The sequence below is a fragment of the Lepidochelys kempii genome, chromosome 3 (genome assembly GCF_965140265.1).
Source record: "Lepidochelys kempii isolate rLepKem1 chromosome 3, rLepKem1.hap2, whole genome shotgun sequence".
Taxonomy (NCBI): Eukaryota; Metazoa; Chordata; order Testudines; family Cheloniidae; genus Lepidochelys; species Lepidochelys kempii.
In genome coordinates, this window is record NC_133258.1 from 1,217,880 (window position 1) to 1,238,262 (window position 20,383).

At 48.1% G+C, this 20,383-nt stretch overlaps 1 protein-coding gene across 3 annotated transcripts in view; it reads right to left on the reverse strand.

Annotated features, from left to right (window-relative positions):
* TMEM214 (transmembrane protein 214) overlaps positions 1 to 20,383 on the reverse strand; it is a 37,939-nt gene that overhangs the window by 9,065 nt on the left and 8,491 nt on the right. For all 3 annotated transcript variants that reach the window (XM_073335447.1, XM_073335446.1, XM_073335449.1), the window contains exons 4-10: positions 17,371 to 17,505; positions 15,817 to 15,899; positions 11,238 to 11,343; positions 9,088 to 9,169; positions 2,862 to 2,963; positions 1,761 to 1,902; positions 466 to 557 (exon numbers count right to left, since the gene is read on the reverse strand). In XM_073335447.1, the coding sequence (XP_073191548.1) occupies positions 466 to 557; positions 1,761 to 1,902; positions 2,862 to 2,963; positions 9,088 to 9,169; positions 11,238 to 11,343; positions 15,817 to 15,899; positions 17,371 to 17,505 (742 nt within the window). The remainder of the gene's footprint in view (positions 1 to 465; positions 558 to 1,760; positions 1,903 to 2,861; positions 2,964 to 9,087; positions 9,170 to 11,237; positions 11,344 to 15,816; positions 15,900 to 17,370; positions 17,506 to 20,383) is intronic.

Here is a 20,383-nt window from a genome sequence, read left to right on the forward strand (position 1 = left end):
TGCAGGGAAAGCACGTTAGCCAGGCTGGCTGTGCACCAAGCCCATAGCTCTGCTCAGACAGTTGCTCTCGATTTCCGGAATTTCATCAGAATGGCTCAACTTCCCAACAGTCAGCCCAGTGTGGTTCTGGGGGAATCCGACAGTTACCCCAACGCTCCAGCCCTAGGCTTGTACGCAAGCAGACATGCTGGGCTATCAGTTGAACTGCCGCTCTCCGGAGGAATCATTTCTTGTTAAACTCATCAGGCTTGTTGTCAGCTCCTCCTGGGCTCGCTGCCATCACAGGGTGGGTACCTTCCTCTCCCCCCGTTAGAACATCAGCTGTGCCCCCTGTGTAGCCCGAGTCCTCCAGAACAGACCCTGAGCCAAGCCCAGGCAAGAGGAAGTGGATCATCTGCCTCCTGCTGACTGTTTCTGCTCATGTGCATCGGCCCAAAGCCCAGCCGGCCATGTGCACACACCTACCTGGACTGGGAGAGGTGTTTAGTGTACAGCTGTCGCCAGACGCTGAAGCTCAGGGCATCCATGCTCAGGCACTCATTCAGGCAGATCAGGAGCTATGCAGGAGGAAAGCAGAAGGGCTGGATGGCTGCTTGCTACAACTTCAGCGTGTCTCCAGTCCTCCCTCGGGGAGGCTATAAGTTCTGCTACCACCACACTACACCCGCAGCTTGCCAGGCCAAAAGCTTGTTGACAGAGTTTGGGACCTACATGCAAGGGACCTGATTTCCAGAAGGGCTGAGCAGCCCCAGCTCTCCCTGAAGCTCACAGCAGCTCCGAAAACCAGGCCCACTCGCCCCCTGCGAACGAGACAGCGTTTCTGATCCTGTGGCAGTATTTGGCTTCCCCATTTGATAGAACCAGCCCTGGTTCAGCACGCCATCTTGGACCACCCAGCACCACTATGCAGTTCAGGTTATTTCTCAACTCTTTTCTCTAGTCTAGTTCTCCCATCTCTCTAGCTACCTACTTACAGCGTACTAATCACCATGGTATCCAGGCACTGGACCCCTCACACCTGCACTTCCCTCAACGCACAAAATCTGGGGCTCGGCCTTTTTTTGCTTTGTTGTAATGGATAAAGAAACCCTGAAAGGTGTTTTATTAAAAAATCCCTTTTTCTGCCCAGTCTTTCCTTAGAGATATCTGCACAAACAAGTCCTCCTCACTTCACTGGGGGCCTGCAGTGTGAGCGGGAGCTTTCTCAGCCCTTATCTGATGGGTGAGGGTGATGGGTCTCTGCACCAAGAGCTTTTCACCCAGCTGCTGGGAATTAACAGGTGTTAAAAACCAGCTTAGAGCACCTGGAGAATTCCCATCTCAATCAGGTTTCCTTTGCTAGGTCTCTGCTGTCAGTCCTAGCGGTTCTCCAGTCATCCCGACAAGTCTTCCAGGAGCGACACAGTGGACAAGACTTGAACGTTTAACATAAGAGCTAAGCAGAAGGCCAGCTGTCAGACTTTCTTTATCCACCCTAAGGCAGCAAGAGGCGCACAAGTCCCAGCCCCCCACTCTTTGTTAAGGCAGCTCTCTGGATTGGCTGGAACTGGGCTTGAACAACTCACCCACGGGTCATCCCGGCCCGAGGTGTGCTGACCTTGCCTCACTTGGTTCCCATCCGCCCCTCCCTGGGGATGGTGGAACAGTGCTAACTCCGCACAGAAACCTCACGCTCAGTCAAGGCCCCCCTCGCTGGCCCAGCTCACTGTGCCAAGAACAGAGACGAACCCCACCGCCCTGCCGACTCTCCAGGCGCTCACCTCGTTCCTCATGTCGGCAGGACAGTTTGGAGTGGCTCTGGACAGGAAGGAGGGGAAGTAGGTGTGCAGCGTGGTCTCAGGTTTAGCGCCAAACGCCAGCACTTTCAGTCTGGGGTACGACTGGCGTAACTGCTCCTGCAGGCTGAAGAACAGATCACATGAACACTCTGCATTCGTTCCAGCCCTATGCACTCGGCTTCACTGAGGCGGGGACAGCTGCTTCGGGGAACACTGAACGGGTGGCAAGGCAGCATGCACTCCTGAGAGCCAGAGTAGGTGCTAGGAGACGGCTCTCCAGTGGGGCTGCTGGCGAAGCACGATTGTTCTCTCCTCCCATTCAGACAGCACCCAGGATGCACCGAGTGTTGCACTGGGCGATCCCAGTTGGTGTGAATGTGGGAGCGCATGCCCTGCTCAGCACCATGGGGCGGGAATGGAGGGGTGGCGAGCAGCTGCAGTTTCAGGAACATATCATTAGGATGGGCTCCCCTTTGCCAGTGTATCTGCCCTTCCCCCGTCATTCTCTTGTTTTTCAGTTCCAGCCTCCTCAATCGGCTCAGCCCTCATGGTCCTGGCCATGCCCTTCCTCCCAAGGCTCGCTAGACTCAGGCCCTCAGACACTCCCGCCCCGCCCCAGAGACTGAGGAATGGCAATTGTGCAACCAGCCACTGTGACGCAGCTTTCCCGACGACAGGTGCAATGGGAGCTATGAACAACTGCTTCCAGAACAACACACGCTCCCCAGCTCACTGTCTGAGGAATGATCTGGTCTTCAAACCAACAGTGAAGCTCCCTTTCATTCATTCAGAGCGTGTCTACGATACATACATGCGAGCCTCATTAGTTACAGAAAATAACTCAGTCTAGTTTCAATTGAACCAACAAAAGTCAAGAAAACGAAGATACCAGCAGTCACTCTCCTAAGCCCACGCCAGGTCCCCAGCTAGCGCCTCCCGCCTGGTATGACATCTCTCACGCTGCGGGCACCTGCCCAGCCAAGCTGCTTTTCTCACTACCCATTTCTTCACTTGCTTGAAATAAAGCCCCAAGGATTGCAAGTCACCTTTCCTGTATCAAGACCATGGGCAAGTCAGCCATACCTGGGTGATAAGGAGTTGTTGGGCATAAAGGCAAAGTCCAAGAGTGGGAAAAAGTCCTTCGGTCCAATCATGCCAAACCCTTTGGTCAGGTTTGCGTGCGTCCTGCAACGAAAGAATGACTCCTGTAACTTCTGTCCTGACATGTCACTGCAGGCAGGCAGACAGATGGGAATCCCTTGGTGAGCTGTTTCCAAGGCCTGTGCATGCTGATCCCCCCACCCTCCCATCACTAGCCCTAAAGCTCCAGGATTATACCCTAGATTAAATCCAAGCTGCCTAATTTCAAAGTGGGAACATCAAACAAATCAGCCCATAAAGAATCTCCTTCTGGACCCTTGGCAGTAGGAGGCTGCTTTGCTGTTAGCAGAATTTTCCCTGCTTGCTAATACTCTTACAAGGGATTGCTTCCAAAACAGCAGCAGCTGGCCTGAACATTCACCACGTTTCAGGCCTCAAACGCAGGGAAGATGCCAGTTCATTATGAGAACACAGCTGTGGTGGGAGTGCAGCAGGTGGGTTTCACAATCCCGCTGCGTCTATTTCAGGCCCAGTTTTGCCGTGACACATCACTGGCTGCGGAACCGGTGGTGAGTGGCCCTGCGTATTCTGCAGCACTTTGTCCTAAGCAAAGAGCCAAGCTCCTCTCCAGCTACTCTACAGGCCCAACTCGGAAGCAGCATTCAAGGCTGCACCTTACAGCGCCCTGTGCATCTGGAGACTACAACCCTGAGGCCATGAGCCACGGAGAACAGAGCCGGTAGTAATCAGCCCCCAGGAATTCTGTCAGGGTTGCGCTGATTCTGTACTTTTCACTCCCACTCTCCCAGCACTGCCCAGCTTGTTTTCTTGTGCAGTACACACCGCCTTTTGTTTCTGCACACTCAGCAGTATACCAGAACAGCCTCTGACGAAAGGCTCTCTCTCTCTCTCACACACACACACACACTCACTTACCCCCTTTCTTCTTTTCAGACAACACGCAAAGGAAACAAGGGGCTTGCGCACTTGTTTGCTCCTTTATAATGTAGGGCTGGATTGGGGAGGCAAGAAAGGTGTTTGTGCTTGTTTCTAACATTAGGGACATAGGCCTTATCTACTCTTTCTGGGAGACTATGGACAACTAGATACCTGGCAGGAGAGTGGCAATGGAAATAGCATACAGTAAACCCTGACCGAAGAGCCAGACCATTTACTCAGGCTACCGAAGGCTGAAGAGTTTGGAGGAACACTGCCCAAGATCTGGCTCACACATGACAGATGTGACATTCCCGAGAGAAAAGACAAAGGGGGAAAAAACCCTTATTTAAAGTAAAAACTTTTCAGGAATTCTCTTCTGTTGCTTTATGGTGGCTAAAGAACCAGTCCCCTTTATCCTTCACAGATCACCTTCAAATGGCTTCTCTAGAGCCCATGCCCTAATGCAGGGAATGGAGAAAGGACATCTTGGGGACCGCATGCTGCCTGCCCTCCAAACTGCTACTGAAAACGTCTCTTGTGTGGCTGTCTGTGCAGCAATGAGCCCATGCTCACAACCCTCATTTCCACCAGTCTGCGGGAAAAGAGACAGGAGAAGAGACCAGAAAACCAGTGTCTGAAGGAGGGGAAAGGATAATTGAAGAGCTAGAGGCTGTAGGCAGCCAGAGGCATTAGTGAGCGAGAGCAGCCCTCCCCCAGCTGCAGTCTAGATTCAGCCTATTCATTGTGGAGCCCACCCCGGGGAGAAAGTCTGTTTGCCCCCTTCATAAAGCAAAGGAGCTTTCCAGCCTGCTGAGTGCACTTCCCTCTTCTCCTCCTGTGCCCACCAGTTAGACCCCCACCTTCTCTCAGGAATGGACAGTGCATGGTCTCTGACTAATGACCCCGCCACGTTCCACGAATGCGCAGCTGCACAGCCTGGCTATCTCGGAGAGGATCTGAGGTCTGTCCCGGCACAGCCTGCCACCCCAGGCCACGCTGCAGCCTCTCTTCCCAGGCCCTTCAGCCGGACATGCCCTGCACCTTTCTGGCAAGGAAAATTAGACAAATTTGAACCCAATTCATAAGAACGGCCACACTGGGTCAGACCAAAGGCCCATCTAGCCCAGTATCCTGTCCTCTGACGGTGGCCAGTGCCAGGTGCCCCTGAGGGAATGAACAGAACAGGGAATCACCAAGTGATCCATCCCCTGTCGCTCATTCCCAGCTCCTGGCAAACAGAGGCTAGGGACACCATCCCTGCCCATCCTGGCTAATAGCCATTGATGGACCTATCCTCCATGAATCTATCTAGCTCCCTTTTGAACCCCATTATAGTACTGGCCTTCACAACACCCTCTGGCAAGGAGTTCCAGAGGCTGACAGCGCTTTATGTGAAAAAATACTTTCTTGTGTTTGCTTTAAACCTGCTACCTATTTATTTCATTTGGTGGATCCTTGTTCTTGTATTATGAGGAGTAAATCACACTTCCTTATTTACTTTCTCCACACCACTCATGATTTTATAGACCTCTATCATCTGTCCCCTTAGTCGCCTCTTTTCCACGCTGAAAAGTCCCAGTCTTATTAATCTCTCCTCATACGGAAGCTGTTCCAGACCCTTAATGATTTTTGTTGCCCTTTTCTGAACCTTTTCCAATTCCAATATCTCTTTTTTGAGATGGGGCGACCACATCTGCGTGCAGTATTCAAGATGTGGACGTACCATGGATTTATATAGAGGCAACATGATATTTTCTGACTTATTATATATCCCTTTCTTAATTATTCCCAGCATTCTGTTCGCTTTTTTGGCTGCCGCTGCACATTGAGTGAATGTTTTCAGAGAACTATCCACAATGACTCCAAGATCTCTTTCTTGAGTGGTAACAGCTAATTTAGACCCCATCATTTTATATGTAGAGTTGGGATTATGTTTTTCAATGTGCGTTACTTTGCATTTAAAAATACTGAATTTCATCTGCTATTTTGCTGCCCAGTCACCCACTTTTGTGAGATCCTTTTGTAGCTCTTCGCAGTCTGCTTTGGACTTAACTATCTTGAGTAGTTTTGTATCATCTGCAAATTTTGCCACCTCACTGTTTACCCCTTTTTCCAGATCATTTATGAAAATGTTGAATAGGACTGGGCTCAGTACAGACCCCTGGGGGACCCCACTATTTACCTCTCTCCAGTCTGAAAACTGACCATTTATTCCTACCCTTTGTTTTCTATCTTTTAACCACTTTCCAATCCATGAGAAGACCTTCCCTCTTATCCCATGACTGCTTACTTTGCTTAAGAGCCTTTGTTGAGGGACCTTGTCAAAGGCTTTCTGAAAATCTAAATACGCTATATCCACTGGATCTCCTTTGTCCGCATGCTTGTTGACCCCCTCAAAGAATTCTAGTAGATTGGTGAGGCATGATTTCCCTTTACAAAAACCATGTTGATTATTTCCCAACAAATTATGTTCATCTATGTGTCTGACAATTTTGTTCTTTACGATAGTTTCAACAAATTTGCCTGGTACTGAAGTGAGGCTTACTGGCCTGTAGTTGCCAGGGTCACCTCTGGAGCCCTTTTTAAAAATTGGCATCACGTTAGCTATCCTCCAGTCATTTGGTACAGAAGCTGATTTAAATGATAGGTCACAGCTGACAGTTAGTAGTCCTGCAATTTCACATTTGAGTTCCTTCAGAACTCTTGGGTGAATCCCATCAGGTCCTGGAGACTTATTACTGTTTAGTTTATCCATTTGTTCCAAAACCTACTCTAAGGACACCTCAATTTGGGACAGTTCCTCAGATCTGTCACCTAAAAAGAATGGCTCCGGTTTGAGAATCTCCCTCACATCCTCAGCCGTGATGACTGATGCAAAGAACTCATGTAGCTTCTCCGCAATGGCCTTATTGTCTTTGAGTGCTCCCTTAGCCTCTCGATTGTCCAGTGGCCCCAAGGGTGGCTTACCAGGCTTCCTGCTTCTGGTGTATTTAAAAACATGTTGCTATTACTTTTGGAGTCGTTGGCCAGCTGGTCTTCACATTCTTTTTAGGCCTTTCTAATTATATTTTTACACTTCATTTGTCAGAGTTTACGCTCTTTTCTATTTTCCTCATTATGATTTATCTTCCACTTTTTGAAGGATGCCTTTTTGCCTCTCATTGCTTCTTTTCCTTTGTTGTTTAACCACGGTGGCTCTTTTTTGGTTCTTTTACTATGTTTTTTAAATTGGGGTATACATTTAAGTTGAGCCTCTCTTATGGTGTCTTTAGAAAGTTTCCATGTAGATTGCAGGGATTTTACTTTTGGTGCTGTACCTTTTAATTTCTGTTTAACTAACCACCTCATTTCTGTGTAGTTCCCCTTTCTGAAATTAAATGCCACAGTGTTGGGCTGCTGTGGAGTTTTCCCCGCCACAGGGATGTTAAATTTAATTATATTATGGTCACTATTACCAAGCGGTCCAGCTATAGTCACCTCTTGGACCTGATCCTGTGCTCCACTTAGGACTAAATCCTCTGGTGGGTTCCAGGACTAGCTGCTCCAAGAAGCGGTCATTTAAGGTGTCATGAAACTTTATCTCAGCATCCCGTCCTGAGGTGACATGGACCCAGTCAATATGGGGATAACTGAAATCCCCCATTATTATTATTATTACTACTATTAGAGTTTTTTATTTTAATAGCCTCTCTAATCTCCCTGAGCATTTCAGAGTCACTAACACCATCCTGGTCTGGTGGTCTGTAATATAGCCCTACTGCTATATTCTTATTTTTCAAGCATGGAGTTACCATCAATAGAGATTCTGTAGTACAATTTAGTTCATTTAAGATTTTTACTTCATTTGATTCTATACTTTCTTTCACATATAGTGCCACTCCCCCACCGGCACGATCTGTTCTGTCCTTCCGATATATTTTGTACCCTGGTATTACAGTGTCCCATTGATTATCCTCATTCCACCAGGTTTCTGTGATGCCTATTATATCAATATCCTCATTGAATACTAGGCACTCTAGTTCACCCATCTTATTATTTAGACTTCTAGCACTGGTATATAGCATTCATCTTCTACTGCGGAGATGTCTAGTCCCGGGCTCTCTGTTTCTGGTGCCAGTGTTCAAGATGTCAGTGACAGTTTTGTTGGGCTGTTAATTACAGGACCTATTACACCAAAATGAGGTCATAAACCTGTAATCCTAGTTTATGGATTCATGCAACACTCAGTATTGTTAGCACCATTCAATATTCTCTCCTGCACAGGAATGTCCATCCAACACCCAGCCCAAGCGCAGCTGGGGGGAGCCTGCTCCATTCTCTCCCCAGGCTTGTCAAACACAAAGTAGCAGAGCTGCATAACAGAAGTGTCACTCCTCTCTCACACTGCGGTTGGGGAATTTTCAGTCGTTCTGGAGAGACAGAATGCCGTAACTAGGCACTGCCAGCAGCAGCAGTGGGATGGACACCGGCTTCCTTCACAGCACTCCATCTGCACAAGTCAATCTGTCGGCTTCCAGCACCTCCCCCAACCCGTGAGCAGTCCACAATAGACACAGACCAGTGAGCTTACTGACTCACTATGAAAACTGGCCAAAGCTGGGTTCTCACTTGTGTCATTTGCTTTAGATCTGGGTTGCTGCATTAGCAGCTGGCCAGGAACGTGAGGGCTGGACCTAATCAGCATACAACAACGCAGCTGTCCCGATCTTTGACACAGGGCACAGCCATGGTTGCTTGATGCTGAATGACAGCGTTCCCTTCTTGCACGCCTGGCTACTGAAGGAGGAGCAGAACACAGCCAGGCCAGAAACCCAGTTTACACAGCCCTTGATTCTCCAGGAGACCATGGGAGACTTAGACGCAATCCTGCTCCTCAGCTAACCAGTGCTGTCAGGATTCTGGCGTTAGGCAGAGAGCAGGCAGCACTGAGTTACAGAAAACGGACACTCTAAAGGCCAAGATAACAAGATACAGTTATTACTGATACTTCGTTTAGACACTGTCGCCCCACTGAGGCTGAGGTCATGGGTCAAACCTCACTGCAAGTCAGGCAGCATCACATTTGCAACGCTATGCCAGCGTGACACACCGTCAACCCCTGCTGAGGGCAGGAGTTCCCATCCGGCTGGTCAGACTTGAATACGCACACTCCAGGCTCTTAATGTCAGTAGGCCGGGGCTACCCGTGGCCCAGGAAGCGCTGTACATGACAACTGGGGCAGGCTTTATCCTTAACGGAGAGAGACTGATCAAATTCAGCTATAACTCACATCAGTAGCCGGTCCAGGTAGGCAATCGCATAGGGGGAGAGGGACTTGATCCCCAGCACTGGAAGCATAATGCCAAGCCACACTGCATAAAAGGAGAAAGCTATTAGAACAGTACAGGGAGGAGTCTCTGAAGTGTTTCCTAACGACTGTCCGGCAACACGATCAGTGTAAAAGGTAGGTATTTATAGGAGCCACTCCCCTGCCTGAAGCTATCTGGGTCCAAAAGTGTGAGCAGCTCTTGGTTCTACCCAAACAGCTCTTGAAAGAGACAGGCAGGGAGATTAATGTTTTAAATGTTTTTATATGTAACCCTAAACCAAAACTCCTGTCTGTCAGGTGTAGTACACACCTTGTTAATGGGCATTAGGCACACGGTACTAGGAGGATGTATACAGTGTGTGTGTGCGCTGAAGGTATTGTGCTCTCTCCATTATTCTGTTTACTCACGTCCAGTATCCCACAACACGCTGCAAAGCTGAAGTCAGCTTTGGCATTAGGAAATTGGCAGCCTGTCAAAGCCAGGATACAGGAATGGGGTGTCCTAGCACAGGCTGGGATGGAGCTCTGCACCAGCTGGTTGGGAACGCAGTATCCAAAAAGAGATAAGAAAAGTACCAAATAAAACAACAGGTTAAGGAACTGTTACAGACTGGTGGGCTTGATAATGGCAGAGAGCTTTGTACCCATCAGACTACAAATACTACCAGGTAAAATGTGTATCTTTGAAGCTCCCCTTCTGCGTAAGGTGCATATACTGGGAGAAAAGAACTGCTTTCCAGAAGGAGGGTATGTATGTCTCCTTTTTTGTACTGTGCCACTTTGACAATCAATTTGGCTAAGGCTATGTCTACACTACAGCGCATGCCGGCATAACTTGTCACTCGGGGTGTGAATAAACCAACCCCTCAACGACACAAGTCACGCCGGCAAAAACGCTCGTGTGCACAGCGCTATGCCGGCAGAAGAGCTTCTGCCGCTCGCAGAGGGGGGATTTCTATGCTGATAGGAGAGCTCTCTCCCATAGGCGTAGAGCATCTTCACCACACACGCTGCAGCGGCAGAGCCGTACGGGTGCAGCCGCATTGCCGCAGCGCTGTCCCTATCGACGTGGCCTAAGTTTGGTCTTTGGTCTCTGGAACGTGTTGAAGAAAGCTCTGCGAGCGCAGTCGAACAATTGGCTACACCTTTTACTCAATACGTCTCGCCTTCCTCTCTCCCTTCTCCCCTAAAACGCCCAGCAGACCATGGAGCAGCCTGGTTCCAGTCCACAAGAGCTCTCTCAAATAGGTCAGACTACCCAGCTGAGCCCTGTGACTGACTGAGCAGTCTTAGGTGCTTTATAGCAATGTTGCAGTGGAGGCTAGTGTCTGATCAGGCTGGAAAACACCCATCCTGTAGCGAGACTGTTTAACTTTCAGTACTATAGAGGTACTTTCCAGAGTCTAGACACCACAATCATGGCCGCTCTCCAAAGGGGAAGTGAAATAGTTGCTTAGAGCACTGCCCAGCACGACTATTAGTTCTGAAAATTAGCTTCTCTCTCTCCATGCCAACAGTAGTTTGAAAATAATCTAGCACTTCCTAGAGCTGCACATTTTGTAGTATTAAATGTTGCACTTTATGGATCAGAAAACACACGGAGGTCCAGAGCATGCGCGTCATTTCCAGCCGTCATTCCCTGGTTAAACCCAATCTTTGTTTGCATCAAAGTTAAGGAACAAAGGAACTTGCAAAGCCAACAAGCACTAGTTCCTAAGGAGAAGCAGTGAATGTAACACCTGTTACATCTCTGCTGCACTGATGGATACCTCCCAGAGGGACATCAGTTATTTCATTTGCAAACAAGTTTCCAAATAAATTAGGTGACCCCCTGCTTTTACTGTTGAAAATGATTTACCCCAGCAATGAAGTCATGAAAGTGAGGTAAGAGAAAGCTAAATCCCATTAGAGAGAGGAGCCTCACCACACATTTACAAGTCTTGCATGAATTATTTGGGGTCCTTCACCCACTGTGCCCCACAGCGGCATGCCTTTGCTATCTCAGGTACGTGTCCTGTTTTCAAGTAGAGCGGAGCAAGTGCATGAGTGGAAATTAAGTTCACTCCCTGGATCTCCCCAGACTGCACCTTCTGGATTCAGGCAGCTCTTACCTTTCAGTCCTTCAGTGAGGTCTGTGAATCCAGCTTGTCCCAGAGCCCACATGATTGAGAGGCATTTCATTGGCTTGTTCTGATGGGACCGTAACAGCTCTAAATACTGAAGGGAAAATCAAACACAAATTAATTTTAAAACAAATTCCACAGCCTCCCTCCCCCCATAACATTCTACCAAGAAAAGGCAGTGAAAGGCTCAGAGCAACAGTCTGTGAATCTGATCCCCAGCTAAGCCACTTTGTGCCATGACTTTGACATGGAATTTGAGGACAGGAAACAATACGACAAGAATAGCTGAAACAAATCTGAAACTGAAGTGTTTGCAGGAAGAGAGAGAACTATACAAGATTCAGAGCAAAAGCGTGATAACACGAGACTAAAACAGACGGTGTATTTTATATTTAGTGTCAGACATTCCCCCAGATGCAACTAAACGCAGCTGTATCAAAGCAGATATATTGCTTCAAAGCACAGGAGGGGAACAAATATGTGGTCCAGCAGCAAAAGATCTATCAAAATTAGGCTGCAAATGACCTCTGCACAGGGTTAAAGGCCACAAGATACACACACACTGAATAAATCCATTCTACCTGCCAGTGCATTTAAGATATAAGTGAACTGCCACTAATACTATTAGCCCCAGAAGCGGAGACAGGCGGTGGGGAAAAAGTAAAAACCGGGTGAGATGCCACTGCTGTCTTTTCTGTTCTCTTCACATCTGTTACTGGTCCCCACAGACTCTGGACTTCAACTGCCCACAAATACTCAGACATACTGAGAGACAGGTCAGCATTCTCCCCATACCTACACTTACTGTGTGGGCCCATCATGCTAGGCCCTGCCCACACACACAGGGAGATGCAGTCCCTGCCCTGACCAGATTATGCTTCAAGATAAGCTATAACAAATGGATGCAAAAGTCAAGAGGAAGGACTGGAGAGACCCAGGGTACTGCCGTAAGCTCAAGCAGGGACAGGCTGGCTAGGACCACAGCAGGATCCTGCTTGGTCGTTTAGAAGGATTTGGGGTTTTTTTAAACAAACAAATGAGAAGCTGCCCCCATCCCCAGTACAGCTGTCACCAGCCAGATGATTTATTCTAGCTGTGAGCTCTGTGCAGGACAGGAGGCAGGCTGAACAAATCACATTAATGAACCCTGACTCAGAGGCTTGGAAAGCAGCCTCGTTCTTCATTTCCTGACTCTCAGTTTCATCAGCTGAACAATACTTACGGCCCCAGAAAGACAGTGTAGTAAGTGGAGGCCCTGAACCATAAACCTTTGGTATCAGAGGCCTGGTATGAGATCTGAGGCCTGAACTAAAGTAATGGTCAAGACTTTGCTAACAAAGCAAAGTTAAGTTGTGAGCCAGAGGTAGGCCCTGCTCACAAAAGTTGGCAAGAAGAAGGCTGCTAATTGGATGTATACACATATCTATAGGGGATCAAGCACTAATAGGATAAACATGGGCCAGGATGGCACCAGAACGGTCCGGTACGAACACATTCCACAGAGATAATGAGGAACAGGCTGACCCATCCTAAAGACAGGGTCAAAAGGATAATATGATGGACAGACTTGTTTGTTCAAACCAACACGTACCAGGAGAGAGGCAGCACCCCAACACGCAGAGGGGTTGTACCTCGATGCCTCAGGAGTGATGTGTAACTGGTCTGTACTTGTATATAAGATGCATCCCTGAAGATAAGATGTGTATATGTGCAATTAGCAGCCGCCTTCTTGCCAGCTTTTATGAGCAGGGCCTGCCTCTGGCTCACAACTTAACTTTGCTTTATGTTAGCAAAGTCTTGACCATTACTTTAGTTCAGGCCTCATACCAGGTCTCTAATACCAAGGGTTTATGTTTCAGGGCCTCATCTTACTACAGGCAGAATAACTGATGCTTCTTGGGTGATGCCTATGCAACGAATGTGGGAATTTTCTGTAATGTTTTTATGATCCATATGCCAGCTTCGGAAGCCCTGTGCACTTGGTAGTGATATACACTGAGGCCTGGTCTACGCTTCCTCAACAAAACGATGCTGCTCAGGGGTGTCAGGGCGACGTCAGATAAGCTGACCTAACCCTTGGTATAGACGTGACTAGGGCGACAGAAGGATGCGTCCGTCAACTGAGCTACTGCTGCGCGGGGAGACAGACACATCAACTGAATAACCCGTTCTGCAGCCACAGCAGCATGGCTACAGTGCTGCAGCCGTGCCACCGTCACGCCCGTAGCGTAGGCATCACCTAGCTGGAAGCAGACTTTTCACAAGGACTCGCTCCAATACACTCATGTGAATGGAGAATCTGGAAGACTCAATGGAAACCCCAAGGGACGTTAACACCTTGCAACCAGCAGCCAAGAGAGAAGAGCAGCAGAGAAGAAAAGACCTAAGCTGGAAACCAAAGAGGGAGTCAGGTGTGGACAGACATCTCTTAAGGGGGTCTGCTGGGACAGAGACAAAGAGAACAGAGCAGGCAAAGATGGGTGCAGAGCAATCCTACCCTTCCAGGAGCAGCGGCAAGAGGCCACTGTTTCTTCCCAGTATCCTAGTTCTTGCAAGCAGGTGCACAGCGTATGAGAGAAGCTCACACAGCCCCAGGATGCAATACGCCTGATTCCGCGGTTAGTGCCATTGGCCCCTCACTTTTCTGAGCACACTTACAGTCAGAAAAAAGGTCCGTCTCAAACACCTGTCAGCCCGGTTGTTGCCGATACGGAGCCTTAGTGACCTCCCCCGGCCGCTGCGCAGCATGGGGAGCTGGGGCAGACAGCTCAGGCAGCTGTGTCCCAAAGTGAAACCGAGCGAGTCAGTGTGGAGGCCTGGGGGTTGGATTTTTTAACATTCATTAAAGAAACTGCCTGTTCCATAGCGGCTCACAGAAACCTTCAGAGCCGGGCCAAAGAGCAGTTTTATGGGGGGACAAAAAGAGGGAAAGCTCACAGCATCCAGCTAACTCCAGGTTTTCCAGAGTGTGGCCTTCCAGAACTCAGCCATGCCATCCAATTCTCACAGGTGGGGCCCCATCCACTCCTGCCTTCTCTTCTTCTGGCCAGAAATTAATTAAAACAAACCACAAGAGGTCACATAAAAGTGAAATTGTGGTTTGTTCTGGGCCACAGGAACACAGGGTTCAAACTATAATGGGCCAGAAAAGCAGAGTCAGCAGCACAATGGGATGGCACAAGGCAGAGCCACAGCCCAGGGCACAACCGTAGTGACTGCATGGCCCACATGCCAAAGTCAGTGGCGTTCGTTTGCTTTGAACAAGTGTGATATTAAAAAAGTGGATCTCATCACTAATTAATACCAATAAGCAAAGCTAACAGGTAAACTTCCTTCTCCACTCTCTCCAGCCCAGAGAAAAGCTCAGTGGTTTGAGTATTGGCCTGCTAAACCCAGCGTTGTGAGTTCAGTCCTTGAGGGGGCCATTTAGGGCTCTGGGGCAAAAATTGGGGATTGGTCCTGCTTTGAGCAGGGGGTGGGACTAGATGACCTCTTGAGGTCCCTTCCTACCCTGATTGTCTATGATTCTATGATAAAAGAGTGCAGTGACCTCTAACAGGGAAACAGGTTACTAGACAGGAATGAGATTCTTCAAGGGAGTGGCAAAACGTGGTACCTGTTATTTACTGTGACTCTAGCATCTGGGCAGGAGGCACTAACATCCACCTGTTTATTGTGGGCTATTTCCACCCTCAGGAAATTTTCCGACCATATCCCTCTTGGGAAGGCAGCTGTCAGGAATACTCTAACTCAGTGGCTCTCAACCTTTCCAGACAACTGTACCCTTTTCAGGGTTTGTCTTTCGTACCCCCAAGTTTCACCTCACTTAAAAACTACTTGCTTACAAAATCAGACATAAAAATAAAAAAGTATCACAGCCCACCAGTACTGAAAAGGAGTATCTGTGGCACCTTAGAGACTAACAAATTTATTTGAGCATAAGCTTTTGTGAGCTACAGCTCACTTCACTGGATGCATCCGATGAAGTGAGCTGTAGCTCACGAAAGCTTATTCTCAAATAAATTGGTTAGTCTCTAAGGTGCCACAAGTCCTCCTATTCTTTTTTGCGGATACAGACTAACACGGCTGCTACTCTGAAACCTTACTTTCTTGTTGTTACCATATAACTATAAAATAAATCAACTGAAATATAAATATTGTTCTTACATTTCAGCATATAGTGTATATAGAGCAGTAGAAACAAGTCAGTGTCTGTAGGAAATTGTAGTTTGTACTGACTTCGCTAGTGCTTTTTATGTAGCCTGTTGAAAAACTAGGCAAATATCTAGATGAGTTGATCTATCCCCTGGAAGACCTCTGCATACCCCTGGTTGAGACCCACTGCTCTATCTGAATGATCCATCAGTATGTTCTATGCATGCTGGTCAGCATATGGGGGTGCTCAGAAGGCTCATGGCTTTCTCCACTAAGCTAAGCAGATCCCTTGTGGCTCATGAAGCAAGAGATCTTTCTGAAGGACCAGCAGGACCCACTTGTTAGGAGGGGAACCGCTGTTTGGTTTTACGAACAGGCCAGCCTAGTAGCTGGAGACACACATTCAGCTCACCTTGCCCAGATTCACGGTTGCAATTTTAGGCTTGTCCAGCACCACTGCCTGTATGCAGATCCGGTATCCATGCAGCGACTCCCCTGCAAAACACGCCACACCAGGCTCAGACTAAGCTGGAGTCCCAGCATTTGAAGGTTATGTTGCTTTTAAACACATCTCTCTTCTCCCTACAATGTCCAAAAACTGAAGGGTTACCCCCACACACACCCCCAAACGGCACACCCAGCTGGGTTCACACAACCCGTTCCCGCATCCAGCGGCACTCCCTTTTGCTCACTAACCCTTTCATAACAGAGGTGGGGCCCAGCATGATGCTTTCGGGTCCACTTCTTTCTTATCCACCCTCCTTGCTTTCCATTCCCACTCTGGGTCCCTCCCTCCTCTCTCAGCTGTGCTGGTAGCACACAACTGCCTCTGTTAGAACGGAAGCACAGTCCCACCCCTGAGAGATAATCACCCCCACTGTGGTGATCCCCAGCAGCCCCTGCCCCAACCACTCCACAACTGAGTCACCCAAGTTTCCAAGAAAACAGGCTTCTCCAGGCAGAAAAACCTCCTGCCTAGCCCAGGCTTCCAAGGAATGCAGAGGTGGCTTCTGCTGGCTCCCAGACAGATACTGCCACGGGGTAACTCAGTGGAGCAGCCTGGGGCTAACCCCATCCTGGTTTAAATTAAAAAGGGACACGGGGGGTGGGGGAGGCAGGAAGACAGTGGCTGGTGATGGTTATGAGAAGCAGCTCATTCATTCCTTAGTGCTTCACTATGATCACAAGTTGTGCACACTGCAGCCACGCTGCAGCACTGAACCAGTGGCAACTCCCTGTGAATTAAAAAGTGAAGGTGGAAGAAGCACAGGAAGCTCTTTCCGATTATGAGGTCAGCACATTAGCGGAATGGCTCTGCTAAAATGATCAGCAGTGAAATAGTTAATGTTGGTATTTATGGTATCTTTAGGTTTCAGAGTTAACACTCATTGAGACAAATGGGGCAATTCACACCTCTCAGAGCTGTTGTTTTAGGCAGCCCACAGAGTCACAAATGGACAGCATCAGTTCACACACTGGTCACGTGTTCGTGGTTTTCTTACTTAAACAAGCAAGCATCGTATAATGATCACTCTAGGCTTGCTGTTGAAAGCGTGTGCCAAAAATACAAGGGAAAAAAGGGGCTGGGAGGAGGGTATTTTCCATGAGGCATTCTCAGCTCAGGAATTCCCTCCCTGCTACGGTCCTACCGAGCCCAAATCTGAGCTGCAACTATCAGAAATGCAAATCAATCAGAATGGGTTTCCCCCCAGCAGTCTGCATGCTTTACCATACAAGTGCCTACAAGCTGTTAGGGTAGTGGCTAGTGATAAACAGAAATACACAGCGAGAGATTCCTGCCGCTTCAAAACCTTCCTCAGCCCCAGAATGTCTCAAACCTACTACCTCTAGGCTGGGCCTGAGAATGAGCCTCCTGTTCTAGTCGTTCTTGGAACGACTGAACATAGGCAGTACCCATAGCCTAGAGATACTGAACTGACCGGGCCCTGGTCCAGGTGGCTCTTACCAGGAGTTTTGTCCAGCTCTTGCAACATCGTATAAATACAGTGATCGAAGAAGAGCTCCAGCACGCTGGAGGCTTTCACTAGCAGGGACTTGATGATGCTTCTCAGCTCCTTGTTCACAAGACTGTAGGGGTAATCTGGAGTCAGAAGATCACACAAGTGTGAGGGAATTTCATGGGCCCACATTAATAAATGCTACTATAAAAGCTTGCAAGTGGCTTCAAGGGAACATGTGCAATGCAGGGTCAATAAGCGACTCCTATTCTCAGTTACGCCAGAGGAAGCGTGCAGAGTTTAGGAATAAAAAGATTATTTTTTAACTGCTGGTTTCACCGGAGTCACGTGGGATTTGGGGGACAAAACATCACGGTGCTGTCTCTGTCTTCTAATCTACAGGAACGAAACTCGGTGGTTTGGCAATGCATAAAGCAGAAGAGATTCCTGCAAATAATCTGTCTTTACAATTGTCCCTTTCACGATGGATGAACAGAGACCTTTGTATTCAGATTCTTGCTTCCAGGTAGACAGTGAACCACCACCGGAGCAAGTCATGCTGTCCTATGATTAAATCGCAGTTTCCCAGGCATCAGCAGTGCTCCAGAAGTGAGTTAGCAAGGACCGTAGGGGATCTCAAACTGCAGGTGGGAGTCGCTCGATTATTAAGAAGGGGGTCACAAGTATATGCACAAAAGAGAGCAACTGCTATAAAATATATCATTTAAATCTAGCGTTTTAGAAAGTTACACACACCTTTCCATCGCCATGTAGCGCATTTACTTCAGAAAGTATTGCAACCATAAGATGCAGCGATCATTGTTCCTGAACAAAATATACGTTTGTAATATCACCACCTTAAGGAAACTGGACTCTGGGGATTGGAGCATCGTGCGCGCAGGTTTGTTGTTTTGAGACTAAAGAAGTGGGACTGAGACAACATGAGAGGGCTTGACTGTTCAGCAGCTGACGAGCTGCATTAAACGCAGAGCAATCAGAACACTGAGATCAGCAAAAAAAAGTAATTTATAATTTAACGGTCAGCCACACAGGCAGGGGCGGTGCTGGGGGGCAGCCCTTGCAGGGGCAATAGCCACTCCAAATTTGCCTTCCCCCCCACCCCCCCGAGCCAAACTCCACAGCACAAATATCAAATGTTGCACAGAAGTAAGGGTGGCATGGTGTGGCATTGCCAGTCTTACTTCTGCACTCCTGCACCCAGCCAGCAGCCCCCGCTCTCCAGCCATCTATCTCCGAAGGCAGCTGGGAGGCTGTGAAAAGTGACTAACAAACATACAAATATCACTTTTCACAGCAGACTTAGTGCCCCATTCCCACCCTTCCTTCTGCGCGGCTGCTGCTTTCCGGGCTGCCCAGTTCTGTAGGATGAGCCTCCGTCAGCAGCCGCGCAGAGGTAAAGATAGTAACAGGGTGCTAAGTCTGCTGCGAAAAGTGATATCGACCAAGTTTCTTTGAGCCCTCCCCAGTATTAAAAAGTAACTAGTTAACAAGGTAAGTTTTATGCTTATAACAATCATTCAATAAAAATGTGTTTTAGTCTCAATTTAAAAGCGGTGAGAAAACGTAAATTCATTTTGAACAGGATTATAAATTTAGCATTTAAAATAGTGTTCAACAGAAAAAGGTGTTTTTAATTTATAAGAGGAGTCGCGCTCAGAGGCTTGCTGTTTGAGAGGGGCTGCCAAAACAAAACGTTTGAGAGCCACGGCCACACAGGAACTTTGTTGCCCAATTTTAGAAGACCAGGTGAGAAAATGTAGGCTCTTGGGGAGCAGGTAGGATTAAGGAAAGTCACTAATTTGTCAGTTCTCTGCCATGTGTGAAAACTGTGACTTTTTAACTGGCGTATGCAGATGTCAGATTACAGAAGTACACAAAATTAAGCAGTGGCCCATGCTTTATCTGCACAGTCACAGATAAGGGTTATGATTCTGTTCCACCCTCAAGGTACACAAAAGCCTGCTGACTGAGGAAAAGCTACTTTTTAAATGAAAAACATTTCGCTTTGTATAATGTGCGCACATGCAAAGGATCTGAAACAGATGGGCACCAGCACACGGCTCATATGCAGAGTGAGCTTTAAAATCTAAAGATTAAAATCCAGTGGCTGCTTGGAACCAAGTCTCTAGGTTTCCTCTGGTGCTGCTGAGCTAGCAGTAGCCACTACCAAAAATGTCATGCAAGCCTAGCATAGATAAGGCCAAAGTCAACATACTCAGCCCTCCGCTCCTTTAGTCCTCAGATTCCTACATCCAAGGCCAGAAGGGACCACTGGGACCATCTTGTCCAGTGGTCCCCACACTTTTTACGTTGTGCCCCTCCTGTCCATGTCCATGCTCCACACACACCCCAGGAGCCTTGGTTGGGAGCCAGGGCTAGGACCACGGCTGGGGCCGATGGCCAGAGGGGGACGAGGGGGCCAGGGGCGCTCCCTCCCCGCATGAGAGTTGGCCTGGACTCCGCCACCCCCCCCAACGTTCCCCCGCGCCCCCTTAAACATTCCTCCACGCCCCCCTAGTGGGGCGTGCCCCATAGTTTGGGGACCATTGATCTAGTCTGACCTCCTGAGAACTTCAAAAATAATTCCTAAAGCCAATCTTTTAGTAAAACAGCTTATCTTAATTTAAAAATGGTCAGTGATGGAAAATCAACCACAGCCCTTGGGAAATTGTTCCACTGGTTAATTACTCTCCCTGTTAAATATTTACCTTATTGCCAGTCTGAACTTGTCTAGCTTCTACTTCTATCCACTGGATCTTTCTCTGCTAGACTGAAGAGCCCATCAACTATTTGTTCCCCATGTAAATACTTAGACTGTGATCAAGTCACCCCTTATCCTTCTCTTTGCTAAGCTAAATAGATTGAGCTCCTTGAGTCTATCATTATAAGGCAGGTTTTCTAGTCCTTTAATCATATTCATGGCTCTTCTCTGACCACTCTCCAAATTATCAGCATCCTTCTTGAACTGTGGGCACCAAAACTGGGCACAGTATTCCAGCA